The sequence below is a fragment of the Vicia villosa genome, linkage group LG2, assembly GCF_029867415.1.
Source record: "Vicia villosa cultivar HV-30 ecotype Madison, WI linkage group LG2, Vvil1.0, whole genome shotgun sequence".
NCBI lineage: Eukaryota > Viridiplantae > Streptophyta > Magnoliopsida > Fabales > Fabaceae > Vicia > Vicia villosa.
The window spans coordinates 212,128,847-212,143,066 of NC_081181.1; the positions used below are offsets into that span (position 1 = coordinate 212,128,847).

Sequence of the window (14,220 nt, forward strand, 5' to 3'; positions counted from 1 at the left end):
TGATGATGGTATGCCTTTCTTTTTTGTTATCTTATTTAGAAATTTATAATCTGATTATTAAATTCGTACTGCCGACACCTCTGAAAAAATGTGTCTGTGTGTCTGGGTCGTGTTTGAGGTGTCTGTGCTTAGTTGTTAATGTGAGAAAATGTGTTTTTGCAGAATAGTTGAGACATCAATTTTCATTGAAGATGATATATGAAATCATTGAAGATGAAAGATGACCAGGAGACATATTCTCAACACCTAACTCTCTCACAATTTGTAATGGAAATTGTAGATTTTGACAAGATGATTTGGTTCTGGTTTACTTTACCACTCATGATGATGACAATAGTGTAGAATTAGAATCTAAGTACATATTTTTGATTTCATGTTGAACTTTTGTTGGCATGCCATTGTGATTTGAGCATGTGTTGTTTGAAAGGCAATCTAATGTTTTAGTTGTTTGTTGTATTTCATCTTTTGGTAGTGTGTTGCACAAGCTTGGCTTTTCAGTTTCTATAAACTAGTAACAAACCCGTGCATTCGCACGGGTTCGGGTTTGGTACGCGCATTTCTTAAGATAAATTTTTAAACACATACTTTATAAAAAAAACAATTGTGAAAAATAAAAAATAAAATTATTTAGGTTTAATTGAGTTGTAATAATAAAAAGGCTTATAAAGTTTAATAAATTAGAATTAATTGAAAAACAATTGTGAAAATAGAAAGAAAAAAAAAAAATTTAAGGTTGATAGAGTTGTAATAATAAAAGGGTTTATAAAGTTTAATAAATGAGGCAAATAAAAATATAAAATTAGTTGAAAATAGTAGAAAATAATTATACATAAAAGTCCAAAAAGAGAATGGTGGGTTACCTGTGCGTTCACGGTGCTTTACCCGTGCTACTGATATGTTATCCGTACATTTGTATGGTACTGGTGTGTTACCCGTACGCTGACACAGATAAAATTATTTGATACAATAGAAAATATATTTAAATACAAATATAAATTCAATTATATTAAATAATTATAACTCATAAAATAAATCAATAATAATTAAATATATTATGAAAACAAAATTTTTGAAGGCCATTGTAATTAATATTTTTCTAATACGTTCATTCTTTTCATCTCCCTTTAAAGTCTAAGTGGAAAGATGCCCTTAGGCTACCACCATGTACAATTTTGAGAGAACGTGAAACATAGAAGTGGTCATTGTGTTTTAGCCAATGCAACTAAAAAATGATTTATGGTTCAGGAATTAACGAAGTTGAGTTGCAGCTTGTAAGAACCAATTAGCTTAGCATTTGCAAATGAACTGAAATATCTAGAGGCTACTTATTATCATTTTATTAGAGAAAACATACATATGTAACAAATAACATGTGTTTGACATTTTTTAAAGGCAAAACTAACTTATTACCGAATAATTGCAAGCACAAGCAGTGTTGCAACTAAGCCAAAAGTACACCAGTCAAGAAATACACCAAAACAAACTACAAAGATAACACCAGAGCTACTAATGAAAATACAAGGAACTGTTGTCTAAAAAGTACATCCATCCCTCTCTTTTCAGCACCCCAACTGAGACACAATGCCAACCAAAACAGCTTTGCCCGCCTCCAAAATTACCGAAAATCATATCAGAAACATATTAAAAGCGACAGAATACGGCTGCAGAAAAACTACAACTCCTTGACTGCGATACTACTTCACTAAAGCTGACTGCCAACACTCGCTTAGGACTAATTTCCATGCCGACGAAGTGCTGCTACTCTCCACATTCCAAGAGATATGCTGAATTTCTTGAGATATGATTCTACTTGGAAGTGCGACTGTAAATATAATATTTGCATTATTAAATATATATTTGAGAAAAGAAATCAATATTACTATAAGTTAACTTATCAAGTTAATTGAGGTACATCAATACTCAAATCATAATATTAGCATGAGTGATGTTAATAATGGCAACCAAAATTTAAACTAAAAGCACATGTCCGACGTAAACAAATAGAAGCATTGAGTGTGAGCGTCGTCTGAGCATAATGAGTAGACAAAATCGACGGCGAAAATGCACTATAATTATTTTAAAAAATCCAATCAACAGTGTTTCGAGTTTTAGCAGCGTCTTAGCATCATATACAATCATAATGGTGTTGAATTCAAAAAGAACAATAAAGTTTTTATCACTATATCTATTGCCAGACTTTTACTATTCTTTGATACACCAATAAGGTGTCTATTTAAGTCTTTGTATAATTATTTCTTACTTAGTGGTACTCAACAACAAAAAATAGGGTCCCCAAACAACCTAGAAGACATTATTAGAGCTTAATTCAGCCAGACCTTCTGTAATGTTTGTAAGCCACAACAACAGCCGCCACATCTTCAAGCACACCAAGGACTGTGAGAACATCACTCTCTTTCAATGTAGGGCTAATTCTAGCTGATTTTTCTCTCTTTAGTCTTGTTGTTTTGTGTAGGACTTGAAAATATGCAACAACAAACCCCATTAACACCCTGGCAACATCCAGTCACATTTTCTTCCCTGTCACACTATCACTTTCAATACTCTTCTCGATCTTGTTGGCGAGTTATCCATTAGAAAGTTTCTGGTTAGTTGCTCCCTTCGTTAGAAAGTTTCAAGTATCAAATTTGTAAACAATGCTTTATAAAAAATTCTAAACACTCACTATTACTATTACAATTTTTTCATAACTCACGGTTTCGTTGAATAGAAAACCAGACATCACAGTGTGAAAAATTAAAATGCCACAAAAAATAATGCTGAGTATTAACATACCTCAATAGAAAAGGGATAAGCTCAAAACTGTACCTTTTCAATATTCTCTCTAATGGCATACTTGCATGCACGCTGGCAAATCTCAGTAATATCAGCACCACTAAAGCCTTGGGTGTAATTTGCAAGAGCTCTAATATCGACATCTTTTGAGATGGGGGATTTTCTCAAGCAAGCTTTAATTATGTGACTACGGGAATTTTCATCTGGGAGAGGGATATAAATCAACTGGTCTAAACGCCCTGGACGCAGAAGAGCTAGATCTATAATGTCAGGTCGGTTAGTAGCGCCAATGATGAACACAGTTTTCTTTGCTGACATCCCATCCATTTCTGTTAGCAGCTGGTTCAAAACCCTGTCAGCTGCACCCCTAGCATCTCCTACACTACTACCTCTCTGCAGGATAAAGAAAAGCAGAGGTTAAGTAACCATGGTTAATGTTCTCTATTTGAAATAGTTGAAATGAATGAAGATTTTTAAAGTTTGACAATAAATTTGCCCGAATTCAAAATCAAAGCTTAGTGACCCGGACTGGTACCAACCTGAGTTGCAATGAAGTCAAGCTCGTCAAAGAATAGGACACATGGAGCAGAACCACGAGCCTTGTCAAAAATTTCCCTCACGTTTGCCTCACTTTCTCCAAACCACATTGTGAGCATCTCAGGACCTTTGATACTGATGAAGTTTGCCTGGCATTCATTGGCAATAGCTTTTGCCAAAAGTGTTTTACCACAACCAGGAGGACCATTGAAAAGAACTCCCTTTGAAGGCGACGTGCCAAATTTCTCAAACTTTTCAGGGTGTTCCACTGGATATTGAACAGTCTGCAAAAACGAACAAAAAAGAAAAACAAAAATATTCAGATGCAGATAAAAGTAAACATATCAATGTCATTATGTAAGAGCTTCACTCACCTCTTAGAGTTCCCTCTTAACATTTTCGAGACCACCGATATCTTCCCAGCTGCAATTAGGCACTTCAACAACCTGTTTTAATAGAGAAGTTTAGATTATACATACCCAATAAAGTGGGAATAGGAGGACAAGTATATTAATGAAGGATTCATTTTGTAACAGTAGAAGGATTCATTTCGTAGTTAATACCATATTCTTTCATATCATTACTTTTGAAACTTATAGACTGTTTGTGAACTACCTGAATCATATCATATCCAACAACAAAAAATTGTTCCAAACCGAAAACAAATAATAATCAACTCTTTCACATACCCTGATACACTTGTTTTTCACAATCCCTGCAATTATTAAAAGACAAAAAAAATCAATTTTTTTTATGAAGGTTTACACTTTATGGAATTATGAAAATGAAACCAGAAATAACAATTAATACCACATATGAGATTCCCATCGACATGTTCTTCTGTAAAAAGTAACTCCTCTATACTATGAATTTCTTGACCTTGGTCCTCTACAACTGTTCTTCATAGGTTGGGAAGAAGATGAAACTTCCATTAATTTTCCACTTCCAAGTATTTCACAAACTTTCACACCTAAAATCTGCAAATATACGAATGGATAAGAAACCCTAAAAACTGAACGTATAAAATACCAATTAATATATACATAAAATATATGCAAATTTTTTGGAGCTTTACAATAGATCCATCATCGTGAAACCAGACACCGCCGTAAAATCGCTGAATACGACAGATCTGCGGCCGTATTCCCTATTCCGATTGGTACCCCGTTTATCATTCTTTGATTTCTTTAGAGAAGAAGAAATGCAGAAGGAAGAAATGAAGAGAGAAAAATAGGGTTTTGAAATCAAAGGTAGCAGAAGAGATAAAAAAAAGAAGAAAAGGAAAAGATGGAAGAGAGAAGAAGAAAGATTGTGTGGGAATAGTAGAAAATTGAAAATGAAAAGGGAGGGGGTGGCGTGTTTGGTTGGTCTGTAAAAGAGCACGCTTTCTCCATAAGTTATTGTTGTTGGCCCACTGAAAACATTAAATGATTGTAAAAAATCAGCAAAAGACAAATTTTGCCCTAAAATTATTATTTTAGACTAAAGTTAATCAAAGGGTATTTTGGTGAAATCCAGAACAGTTTATTTTCTTATATTATAGATGATCAATACTATCTAATGCTAATATCATTCTTAAAATAATACTCTTGAACATTGATTAGTTTTTATAGATTGCACTTTTTTTAATGAAATTAGGAAGATTAATTACACTTATTTAAATTTTTATAAAGTTTAAAGATGATGTTATGTTTTTTGGTTGCCATAAGATGATGTATTTTTGGTAGATGGAGCAATAATTATACTTAAAACCATGGTAGTTAGTAGCTAATGTCAAATGTCATTTTCATGTTTCTAAGGCTTCTAATTGCTTGCCATTTGGTAACTATTTTTAATTCCTATCATTGTCAACAATGGAAGTGTTTTGATTCCTTAATACTCTTTTGTTCTTATCATCTAAAGGGCAAGCGCATCAGCATCTACTAAATGTTTCAATGCTAAATCTTACAGTTTTCTTTAATTAAAAATATCATGTGAGAGCAACTACAAAAATGATTTCTCAGAACTCGGAAGAACCATAATGGAGAGCAATAGAAGCAAATTCAAATATAGAGTTAATGGTTAAGTTGAAAGAGGTTCTGCCATCTTATCTAAATTAATTTTCAAATAAATTTTTGCAACTTTTAAGATGTTAGTTTACCATGCCTGCTTTGTTCTACCCCCAATCTATTTTCTATGGACTTTTATATAGCAGGTTTAAACGGAACGAATATGTTGGATTGTCATCCTAGTTTTAGTAAGGTTTAAGGAGCTTATATTTGTTAATAAGGTAAAGTCATCCTAGTTTTAGTAAGGTTTAAGGAGCTTATATTTGTTAATAAGGTAAACTTGAAGTACTCAGGTGGAGAAACTTATTTTGATGGCTGAAACATATTTTTGAGTTAGAGTTCAACAAGTCATTAGTTTCTTGATAATAGCCCATACTTTCTTCTTGACAAATTTCTTTGAGATTTACATATGCCTGCATGGTTTGGAAAATTAGTAAGTCATTAGTATCTACTTCTTAAGGATAAATTTCCTTGAGATTTACATAGAAGCTTGTATGGTTTGCATGGTTTGGAAAATTAGCAAGTCATTAGTATCTACTTCTTAAGGATAAATTTCCTTGAGATTTACATAGAAGCTTGTATGGTTTGCATGGTTTGGAAAATTAGCAAGTCATTAGTATCTACTTCTTAAGGATAAATTTCCTTGAGATTTACATAGAAGCTTGTATGGTTTGGAAGATTAGTTTTGTTAGAACAGAAACTAGAAGAATACAATTAAATGAAAGTAAAAATAATGCAATCGATCTTTGTTAACGCAGTTCGGACTATGATGCATATCTCGGTGACTATAGAGTAACTATAATTTCTTTTATTTTTGTCTTAAGATACTAAGGTTTAGTTACTTAAATCTTAATCTCTAGTTCTCCGCAACAAACAGTTATTTGTATCCATAATAATCTCCGCAATGAGTTATATTCAACAATATCCATAATATTCTCTATAATGATTCATACTCAACAATCTCCATCTTGGCAAATATCAAACTCCTATGAAGACTTTTTGCATGACGATTCTTCCTAGAAATTGGAGAGGTACATATCTTGCTTAACACTGAGAAACATGTAACAAATCCAAGCAATGCATGAACTTATCATAAATGACTGACTTGATTAACATATCCGTTGCATTCTCTAAAGTATGAAACTTTTCAAGTAATATCTATCTAGATGCAATTAACTCTCTGATTTTGTGAAATCTCATATTAGTATGATTTGTTCTGGCACGATACATTTGATTGCTTGTCAAATAAATGACACTTTGACTATCACAAAGCAACTAAACTCCACTTTGCTCAACACCTAATTCTGTCACCAATCATGTAAGCCTTGTACTCTGTTCCAATTGCCCACATCGTCACTATGGATTGAACCGATGATTTCAAACAAATAGGTCCTCTAGTTAAAGTAAAGACATACTCTGTTATAGACTTCTTATTATCAGTATCACCAACATAGTGTGAATCAACATATCCCACAATTGACGAATCACTTTGTTCACTGCTAAACATGATACCATAATGCATAATACCGTTCACGTACTTAAAAATCCACTTGACTGCTTATTAATGATGTTTTCTTGGTTTAGACATACGTATAAACTTGACTTATAATTTGTATCAAATCTGGTATAGTGCAGATCATAATATACAGTAAACAACCAATAATACTAATACTGACATAAGAGTAGTTACCAAGTGGTCATAAGAACTTGGTATCAAGTAGAGCAAGATAGTTATGTTATCTTCATCATCAATCTTCATTCCAAGTATCACCAGATCAACGATTATGTTGTTGAAGACATTGACATTTTGATCCAAATTAGATCTTTCATACATTTTCCTCTTGTATAATCGCTACTTCGCGAGCAATTTGTTCATCAACGTATTTGACATACACTGACTCTCCAATTTATCTCAAACCTCCTTCAGAGTCGTCGAGTTAAGGATATGATACATGACGTCGTCTGAAACACATAAGAGAATCAATAATTTCGCTTTCTACTTCATCTCTGTCCAATCGGTATCCTCCATGTCATTTAGTTTCGTCTTATGTAATGCCTTTTATAAACTTTGTTGAGCCAACAAACCTTGACCCTCATTTGCTGTAATTTGAAATTATTTGTGTTGTCGAACCTTGTTACTTCAAATTTTACACCAAGGTTAATTACCCTATGATACCAATTGTTAGAATAGCAACCAACATAAAAAATAAAAAATAAACGAAATAAAAATGTAATGAACATGATCTACCATTGGTGCCTACCTCTACGACTAAAAAGGATTTTCTCTAATTTTTGTCTTTGTCTTATGAATTAGGATTCCAATGTTAAAAGTCATTTATACAATACAAGACTTCGTTTACCTAAACTTTAATCTCTAATTACCCATAATAAACAATTATTTCTACCTATAATAATCTTCACAATGTGAGTTATTCTCAACAATATCTCTAATAATCTCCACAATATGTATAGAGGTAAAAATAGTATTCAACTTATGATATGTTAACATACTTTTTATTTGAGTGTTGGGATTTATTTCTTAGTTGGTGTGCCACGTTAACATTATGTTTTAAATAATTTTGGCTTAATTGCAACTTTGGTCCCCCTATTTTGTCTTTTTCTCGATTTTAGTCCCCCCATTTTTAAAACCACGATTTTGGTCCCCTTTTTGAGTTTTCTAATGAAAAAGAGACAGGAATAGGGACTAATTTTGCAGAAAAAAACAAAATAGAGGGACGAAAATTGCACAGAAAACTTAAAAAAGGGACTAAAATAGTGATTTTTAAAATAGAGGGATCAAAATCAAGAAAAAGACAAAATAGGAGGATTAAAATTGCAATTAAGCCAATAATAATTTTTTTTACTTAAATTGAACTGACTCACCAAAATCGCAGACCTAAACATTCAAAACGCTCTCCAAAATCAAGGGAGACCTCAACATTCAAACAAAGCGCCTCCTTGATTCAGTTACACAATAGAAACATTTAGGCAAATAATTGGAATGAAAGCTATTAAAGAATAATCTATTTGCATTTCTCTATTCTTTATCTAAAATGCAGAAACATTTGTTTATCTCTAGATTTTATTAGTTTATGGAATCACCAAATCCATAGCAGAAACATTGATAATTAAAAAATTAATACCATTACAAAAAGATAGATGAAGGTAGAGAAATTTGAAGATAACACCTGAATTGTAAGCTGTAACAAAACAACAATTGGCTCTTGTAGCAAATCAATGTATCTCAATAAACAAAAACGCATCATAAAGCAATGACTTTCTCACAACAAATAACAAAAATGTTCAATGACAAAAAAAAAAGTATCAATCAAATACCAAAACATTTCATATAGATCCAAAATAATGAAAATTTTACTATGTAACTAAGATCTTCTTTCAATTCAAACTATGCTGAACTGCAGCATGTACTCTTCTTAACCTCTGATACATCATCTTTACCAATATTGATAGTCTCTCCCTTAGGCACTGATGCAGAGCCATTCTCTTTCTCAAGAGCCCTCTTACTCACGACATTGTATATCTGAGTGAGCACTTCCACAAAAGCACTGTCTACATTGACGGACTCGAGTGCAGAAGTTTCCATGAAATATATGTTTTCTTTCTCAGCGAATGCGGTGGCTTCTTCTGTGGACACGGCACACAAGTGTCGAAGATCGGTTTTGTTTCCTACGAGCATGATTACAACGTAGGCATCTGTGTGATCTCGAAGCTCCTTCAACCATCTCTCCACGTTTTCAAATGTCACGTGCCTGGTTGAGTCGTACACAAGCAGTGCACCAACGGCTCCACGGTAGTAAGCACTTGTGATTGCACGATATCTGTGATACATAAAAAAAACAGTAAGACTACAAGATTCAGGGATGAGTTACAATGATTCATCTAGGAGTCTAGGATTTATTAGTATGTAAGTATCCAATGTAGTCAAGCACGAGATCTTAAGAAGGATCAGTCGGCTTGTGAAAGATCATAAAACTCGGATCGTTAGCACGGCATGTAAGATCCTACCGAAGGAAAAAAATGGTAATTTTATATATATTTATACTTAAACATACACAAAATACATGAAAATTATAATTCGATATTTTTTTTACGATCTTAACCACACCGGCAACCAAAAACGATATTTTTCTTATCTTAGCACTTTGGGGCATCCTTGATTCTTGACGACATTGTAAGTATCACATTATAGATGAACAAATTCTCTTAATTGAACTATCATTTTAGAAGGAAAAGTAAGACATCTTTAATAGTTGATTTAATCGGTCGAGATTATATTCAGTTAAAATGAGTTAGATCCAAAAACTATAGAAGGCTAGACTTTTAGAAGAGAACCTAGGGGTACAGAACACCCTCTTAGTTCTGGATTCCTATAAGACAAATTGCAAGTGTAGAAGTACAGGCTTTTAGAAGAGAATATAGGGGGGCAACTGGAACAATCATATTGATCAAACACCTTGAGATATCTAACAAATTGTAAATTTTGAAGAAAAAAAACTCAACATGGAAGAAATAAACAATGGTTAGGCTTGTAACGTGAGGATTTCCCCCCACACATTCACATGAGTATCTAGTGACTGACATATAAGTGCCCGACACTGAGGCATACACAAGTGATTACATTCAATTAATTTACTTTCTCTAATTATTACCGGTATAGGAGTGCCAGTGTCATGTCTAATGTCTAGTTCTGTGATTCATAGAAAAATACCCAATTCATTCACCAGTCTCTTCCTCAACAACAAAACTCTACAAAATATCTCTCTAGCACCGACATCTCTGAGAAATGTTGTGTTCAACATATAATATGATTCCAACAAATGTGATTATATCAAACTAATTCATATTTTCAAATTATTATTGATCAGTGACATGTCAGTATCCTGTTCTGTGTAGGTGCTTCATAGCATAATACCCAATTTATGATCCGTGTCCTAAACATGAAGATCGAGATCAAAAGCAAAAACCCCAAAACCACAACAACAGAAAAAAACTTACATTTTGGCCCCATTCAATTCAATTCATCAATAAAAAAACAATCGAACCCACTAAAACCTAGATCATAACTAAGCATTAAAAAAAACAAAAAACAGAGAGAAAAAAATGACCTTTCTTGTCCAGCAGTATCCCAAATCTGAGCCTTAACAAGCTTATCAAGAATCCTAACACTTCTGGTCGCAAACTCAACACCAATAGTAGATTTAGACTCCAAATTAAACTCATTCCTCGTAAATCTCGACAACAGATTAGACTTCCCAACACCAGAATCACCGATCAAAACCAACTTGAACAAGTAATCGTATTCTTCATCGGCGGCGCCCATTGAATAGATCGAAGAAAATTGAATCAAATGAAAAAGGGTTGAAATTAAGTAGAGAGAGTGAAAAAGTTGAATGCTTCAAAAATGGTAATTTGTGAAAAGAGAAAGAGAAACGTGTGGAGTGCGTGTACGAGGAAGGAAGGAAGGAAGGAAACGTAGGCGACTGTTGATGAAAACAATTCACGCCTCAATCAAATGAATCTTTGATTTTATTTTATTTTTATGATTTTATAATAATTTTAATAACGGCTATTTTTCAAGATGCTGTAAAGGTATTTACGGTCAATTTTAAATTTAAATAGGTTTTACATCGATATCTCGTCTAATATAAATTTAGAAGGCTTAAATTGTAATTTTATTCCTTTTTTTTTTTTTTTTTTAAGTTTTGCACTCCCATTTTAAAATTCAGATATAAAAGTACTCTACCATTAAACTCATTTTTTATTATATTTTATTTGATAACTTATAATTAATTTTTATTTTTATAATAATTTAATTATTATATTATTTTAAAAATAAAATAAAATAATTAGAATTTGTAATCATGTGCGTGTGTGTAATCTAGCGGTGAAACGTTTCAGGTTCGAAACCCGCTAGATTTAAGTTGCTTATTAAAAAAAATATTTATAATTAATTAATCATAATTTATACAAATAAAATTGTGTTCCGACCTTTCTAAAATATAGAATGGCAACATATTATCATAAACTTATGGAGAAACATAATATATTGTAAGCGGTTTGATCCCCTTACTACAAAATTTTTACTTTTATAAAATTACAATTAATTGATTTTATATATTTTTAAAAAATAATTAAAAAATAAAATAAATCACTAAAAATTCTTAGTAATTTAATTTATATTTATATTTTATTAATAAATATAAAAATTTAAATTATTATAAAAATGTGTGAGTGTGATAACTCGTTTTTTATTTATAAAAGGCAAATATTATATGGTGAGTTCTAGGACGACGGTTGTAACATATCCTCAGAGGTGGACCATGATGAATAACAATTGAGAACCATTAGATTAATCAAACTCAAGTATTTTACTAAGGAATGTATACACTAAATCACACCTCTAATCTCTTACAAGTTACAATTGACATGTTCCAAAAAAAAATTATATACACAATTTATTTGGGAATCCATCATCCTCGTATTTATTCGATCTTTGCGATCAAACCTACATCTTTCTCATTCTGTCCTATGCACTGCAAATTGCTTGCTTGATAGTATATGTTGAGTGTTGAACTGAGAAAATCATGGGTTTCAATGTTATAATTTTCCCCTTTTCATTTTATTTTTGGTGTTTTTTTACTCCTAATTTTGATTGGGTTGAGAAAAACTATGATTATAACCATGTTTCTTACAAAATTAAAATATTTGATTTAGAAAAATAATAGAAAATGAACCAAAACAATGAATTAGAAATCCACTAAAACAGTGTTGCGTTTATCTCATGTGAAGACTAAAGAAAACAAGCCAAGACAAATATCGGCCATTGGAGAAAATAGTGTCATGAAAGAAGATAACGATTAACAAGTACAACAAAGAGTAAATTAATAGTTAGCTACATCATAAGATCAATCTACAGATACTACATCATAAGATCAATTGGAATTAGTTCATCCAAGGATGTTTAATGATGGTTCACTGTGAAACACTTGATAGTGGTTCACCTTAGACTTCACCATATTATATATCAAAAAGAGGAGTTAAATATTAGAAATATGATGTCATTATTATATCGTTTCATCTTCTACATGATACATACTCAATAATAACGACATAATGATATAAATATTTTAATCAATATTAAAATTTATTATTTAAAAATGTATAAATATATATTTTTGAAATGAGGAAGGATATTCTTGTTCTAAAAGGAAGTTTAAAATGAAATTAAATAATAAATTAAAGCCATTAAATTTTGGAATAACTATTTTAAACTTACTCGTGTAAGAATATCCTCATTTTTTAAAATATAATTTAAACAAATTTAAAATTGAATAAATAACTAAAAGATATTAAATAAGTTTTATAAGAATTTATTGGCACTACTATAACCAAATTTCTAATTTCAAAAAAGATATTTTGAAAAAATAAACAATTTTATTATATATGTTAGAATTATATCCGCATTTACTATAAGAATTTATTCCAAAAATAAGAGTTAATTAGCATAATTACATCCGCATATGTTAGAATTATTCCAAAAATAAAAATTTATTGGCGCTACTATAACCAAATTCGACTAATAATTCATTCATAAAATTTATTGGCGCTACTATAATTCATTCATAAAATAAAAATTTAAAGGCATTAAAATTTGGAATAACTATTTTAAACTTACTCGTGTAAGAATATCCTCATTTTTTGAAATATAATTTAAACAAATTTAAAATTGAATAAATAACTAAAAGATATTAAATAAGTTTTATAAGAATTTATTGGCACTACTATAACCAAATTTCTAATTTCAAAAAAGATATTTTGAAAAAATAAACAATTTTATTATATATGTTAGAATTATATCCGCATTTACTATAAAAATTTATTCCAAAAATAATAGTTAATTAGCAGAATTACATCCGCATATGTTAGAATCATTCCAAAAATAAAAATTTATTGGCGCTACTATAACCAAATTCGACTAATAATTCATTCATAAAATCTATTCACTGTATAAAAAATTATTTATTATATTTGATTCAATCCATCCATTTAAGAATCAATAAATATTCATATGAAAAATTGATGTAAAAAGAAAGGGAACCAAACGATTTTAGGGTTTATTACAAGAACAAAAGCAACATAATACACTTTGGTTTGTTAGTTTTTTTTTCAAATGAGGTTCATTGAAACAAAGAAATCAGAATAAAAAGAGCATAGGATTATATCAAAACCCTCTCAAGAAGAAGAGAACCTAAAGAATAGCCTATTCTTTATAAAATCTGCTCGCAAAAAATAGGAATACAATTATAGTTAGTGTATTCGGATACCGTTAACCCAATATTTGTCAAAGAATTTGCACAACTATTCCCTTATCTGAAAATATGAGAAGTCATAAAATTTATACTGTCAGTGATACTAACACAGTTAATCCATCGGTTCCGCACTTGCCAAGGTACCTTGAAAGGAGGAGTAAAAGCACGAACCACCGCCAAAGAGTCAGATTCTAACCAAATCTTCTGCTAACCCTTCTCATGAGTGAACTCAATGGCTAACGTAGCACCTGTGAGTTCGGCTATGAGAGAGTTAGACACACCTAAAAACTAGCAAAAGCTCCCAAAATCTACTATCAAAATCTCTAGCAAGACCCCTACAAGCAAAGGGCCCCGATTCCCCGAGGAAGCGCCATCACAATTAATCTTAATCCAATCCCAATGGGGAGGCTTCCAAATGACTTCCACGATTTTTGGAGCACAAGGAGGTTGAATCACAACCTTAAAAGACTTCAAAATCTCAAAATCAACAATAAGACAAAGTATTACTAAGA

The 14,220-nt window shown here is 31.4% G+C and overlaps 2 protein-coding genes across 6 annotated transcripts; both read right to left on the reverse strand.

Annotated features, from left to right (window-relative positions):
* Positions 1-631: 631 nt before the first annotated feature.
* On the reverse strand, positions 632-4,832 carry LOC131653782 (cell division cycle protein 48 homolog). Of its 5 annotated transcripts, none has more exons than XM_058924061.1 (7): positions 4,406-4,830; positions 4,141-4,307; positions 4,020-4,045; positions 3,705-3,776; positions 3,333-3,614; positions 2,827-3,186; positions 632-1,822 (listed from the first exon to the last, which is right to left on the reverse strand). In XM_058924061.1, the coding sequence occupies exons 5-7, from the start codon at positions 3,447-3,449 to the stop codon at positions 1,733-1,735; spliced, it is 567 nt and encodes a 188-aa protein (XP_058780044.1). In that variant the 5' UTR covers positions 3,450-3,614; positions 3,705-3,776; positions 4,020-4,045; positions 4,141-4,307; positions 4,406-4,830; the 3' UTR covers positions 632-1,732. The 5 variants fall into 5 exon arrangements, 2 of the variants coding, with proteins under 2 accessions (XP_058780044.1, XP_058780045.1); XR_009299137.1 differs by having other exon boundaries at positions 1,060-1,822; positions 2,337-3,186; positions 4,406-4,832; XM_058924062.1 differs by lacking the exon at positions 632-1,822 and adding an exon at positions 1,831-2,617 and having other exon boundaries at positions 4,406-4,829.
* A 3,770-nt stretch (positions 4,833-8,602) lies between these two features.
* Positions 8,603-10,901, reverse strand: LOC131653783 (ras-related protein Rab11B-like). The gene is made up of 2 exons (XM_058924063.1): positions 10,505-10,901; positions 8,603-9,217 (listed from the first exon to the last, which is right to left on the reverse strand). Exons 1-2 carry the CDS (start codon positions 10,717-10,719, stop codon positions 8,785-8,787), a joined length of 648 nt encoding a protein of 215 aa, XP_058780046.1. The 5' UTR covers positions 10,720-10,901; the 3' UTR covers positions 8,603-8,784.
* Between the last annotated feature and the right edge of the window lie 3,319 nt (positions 10,902-14,220).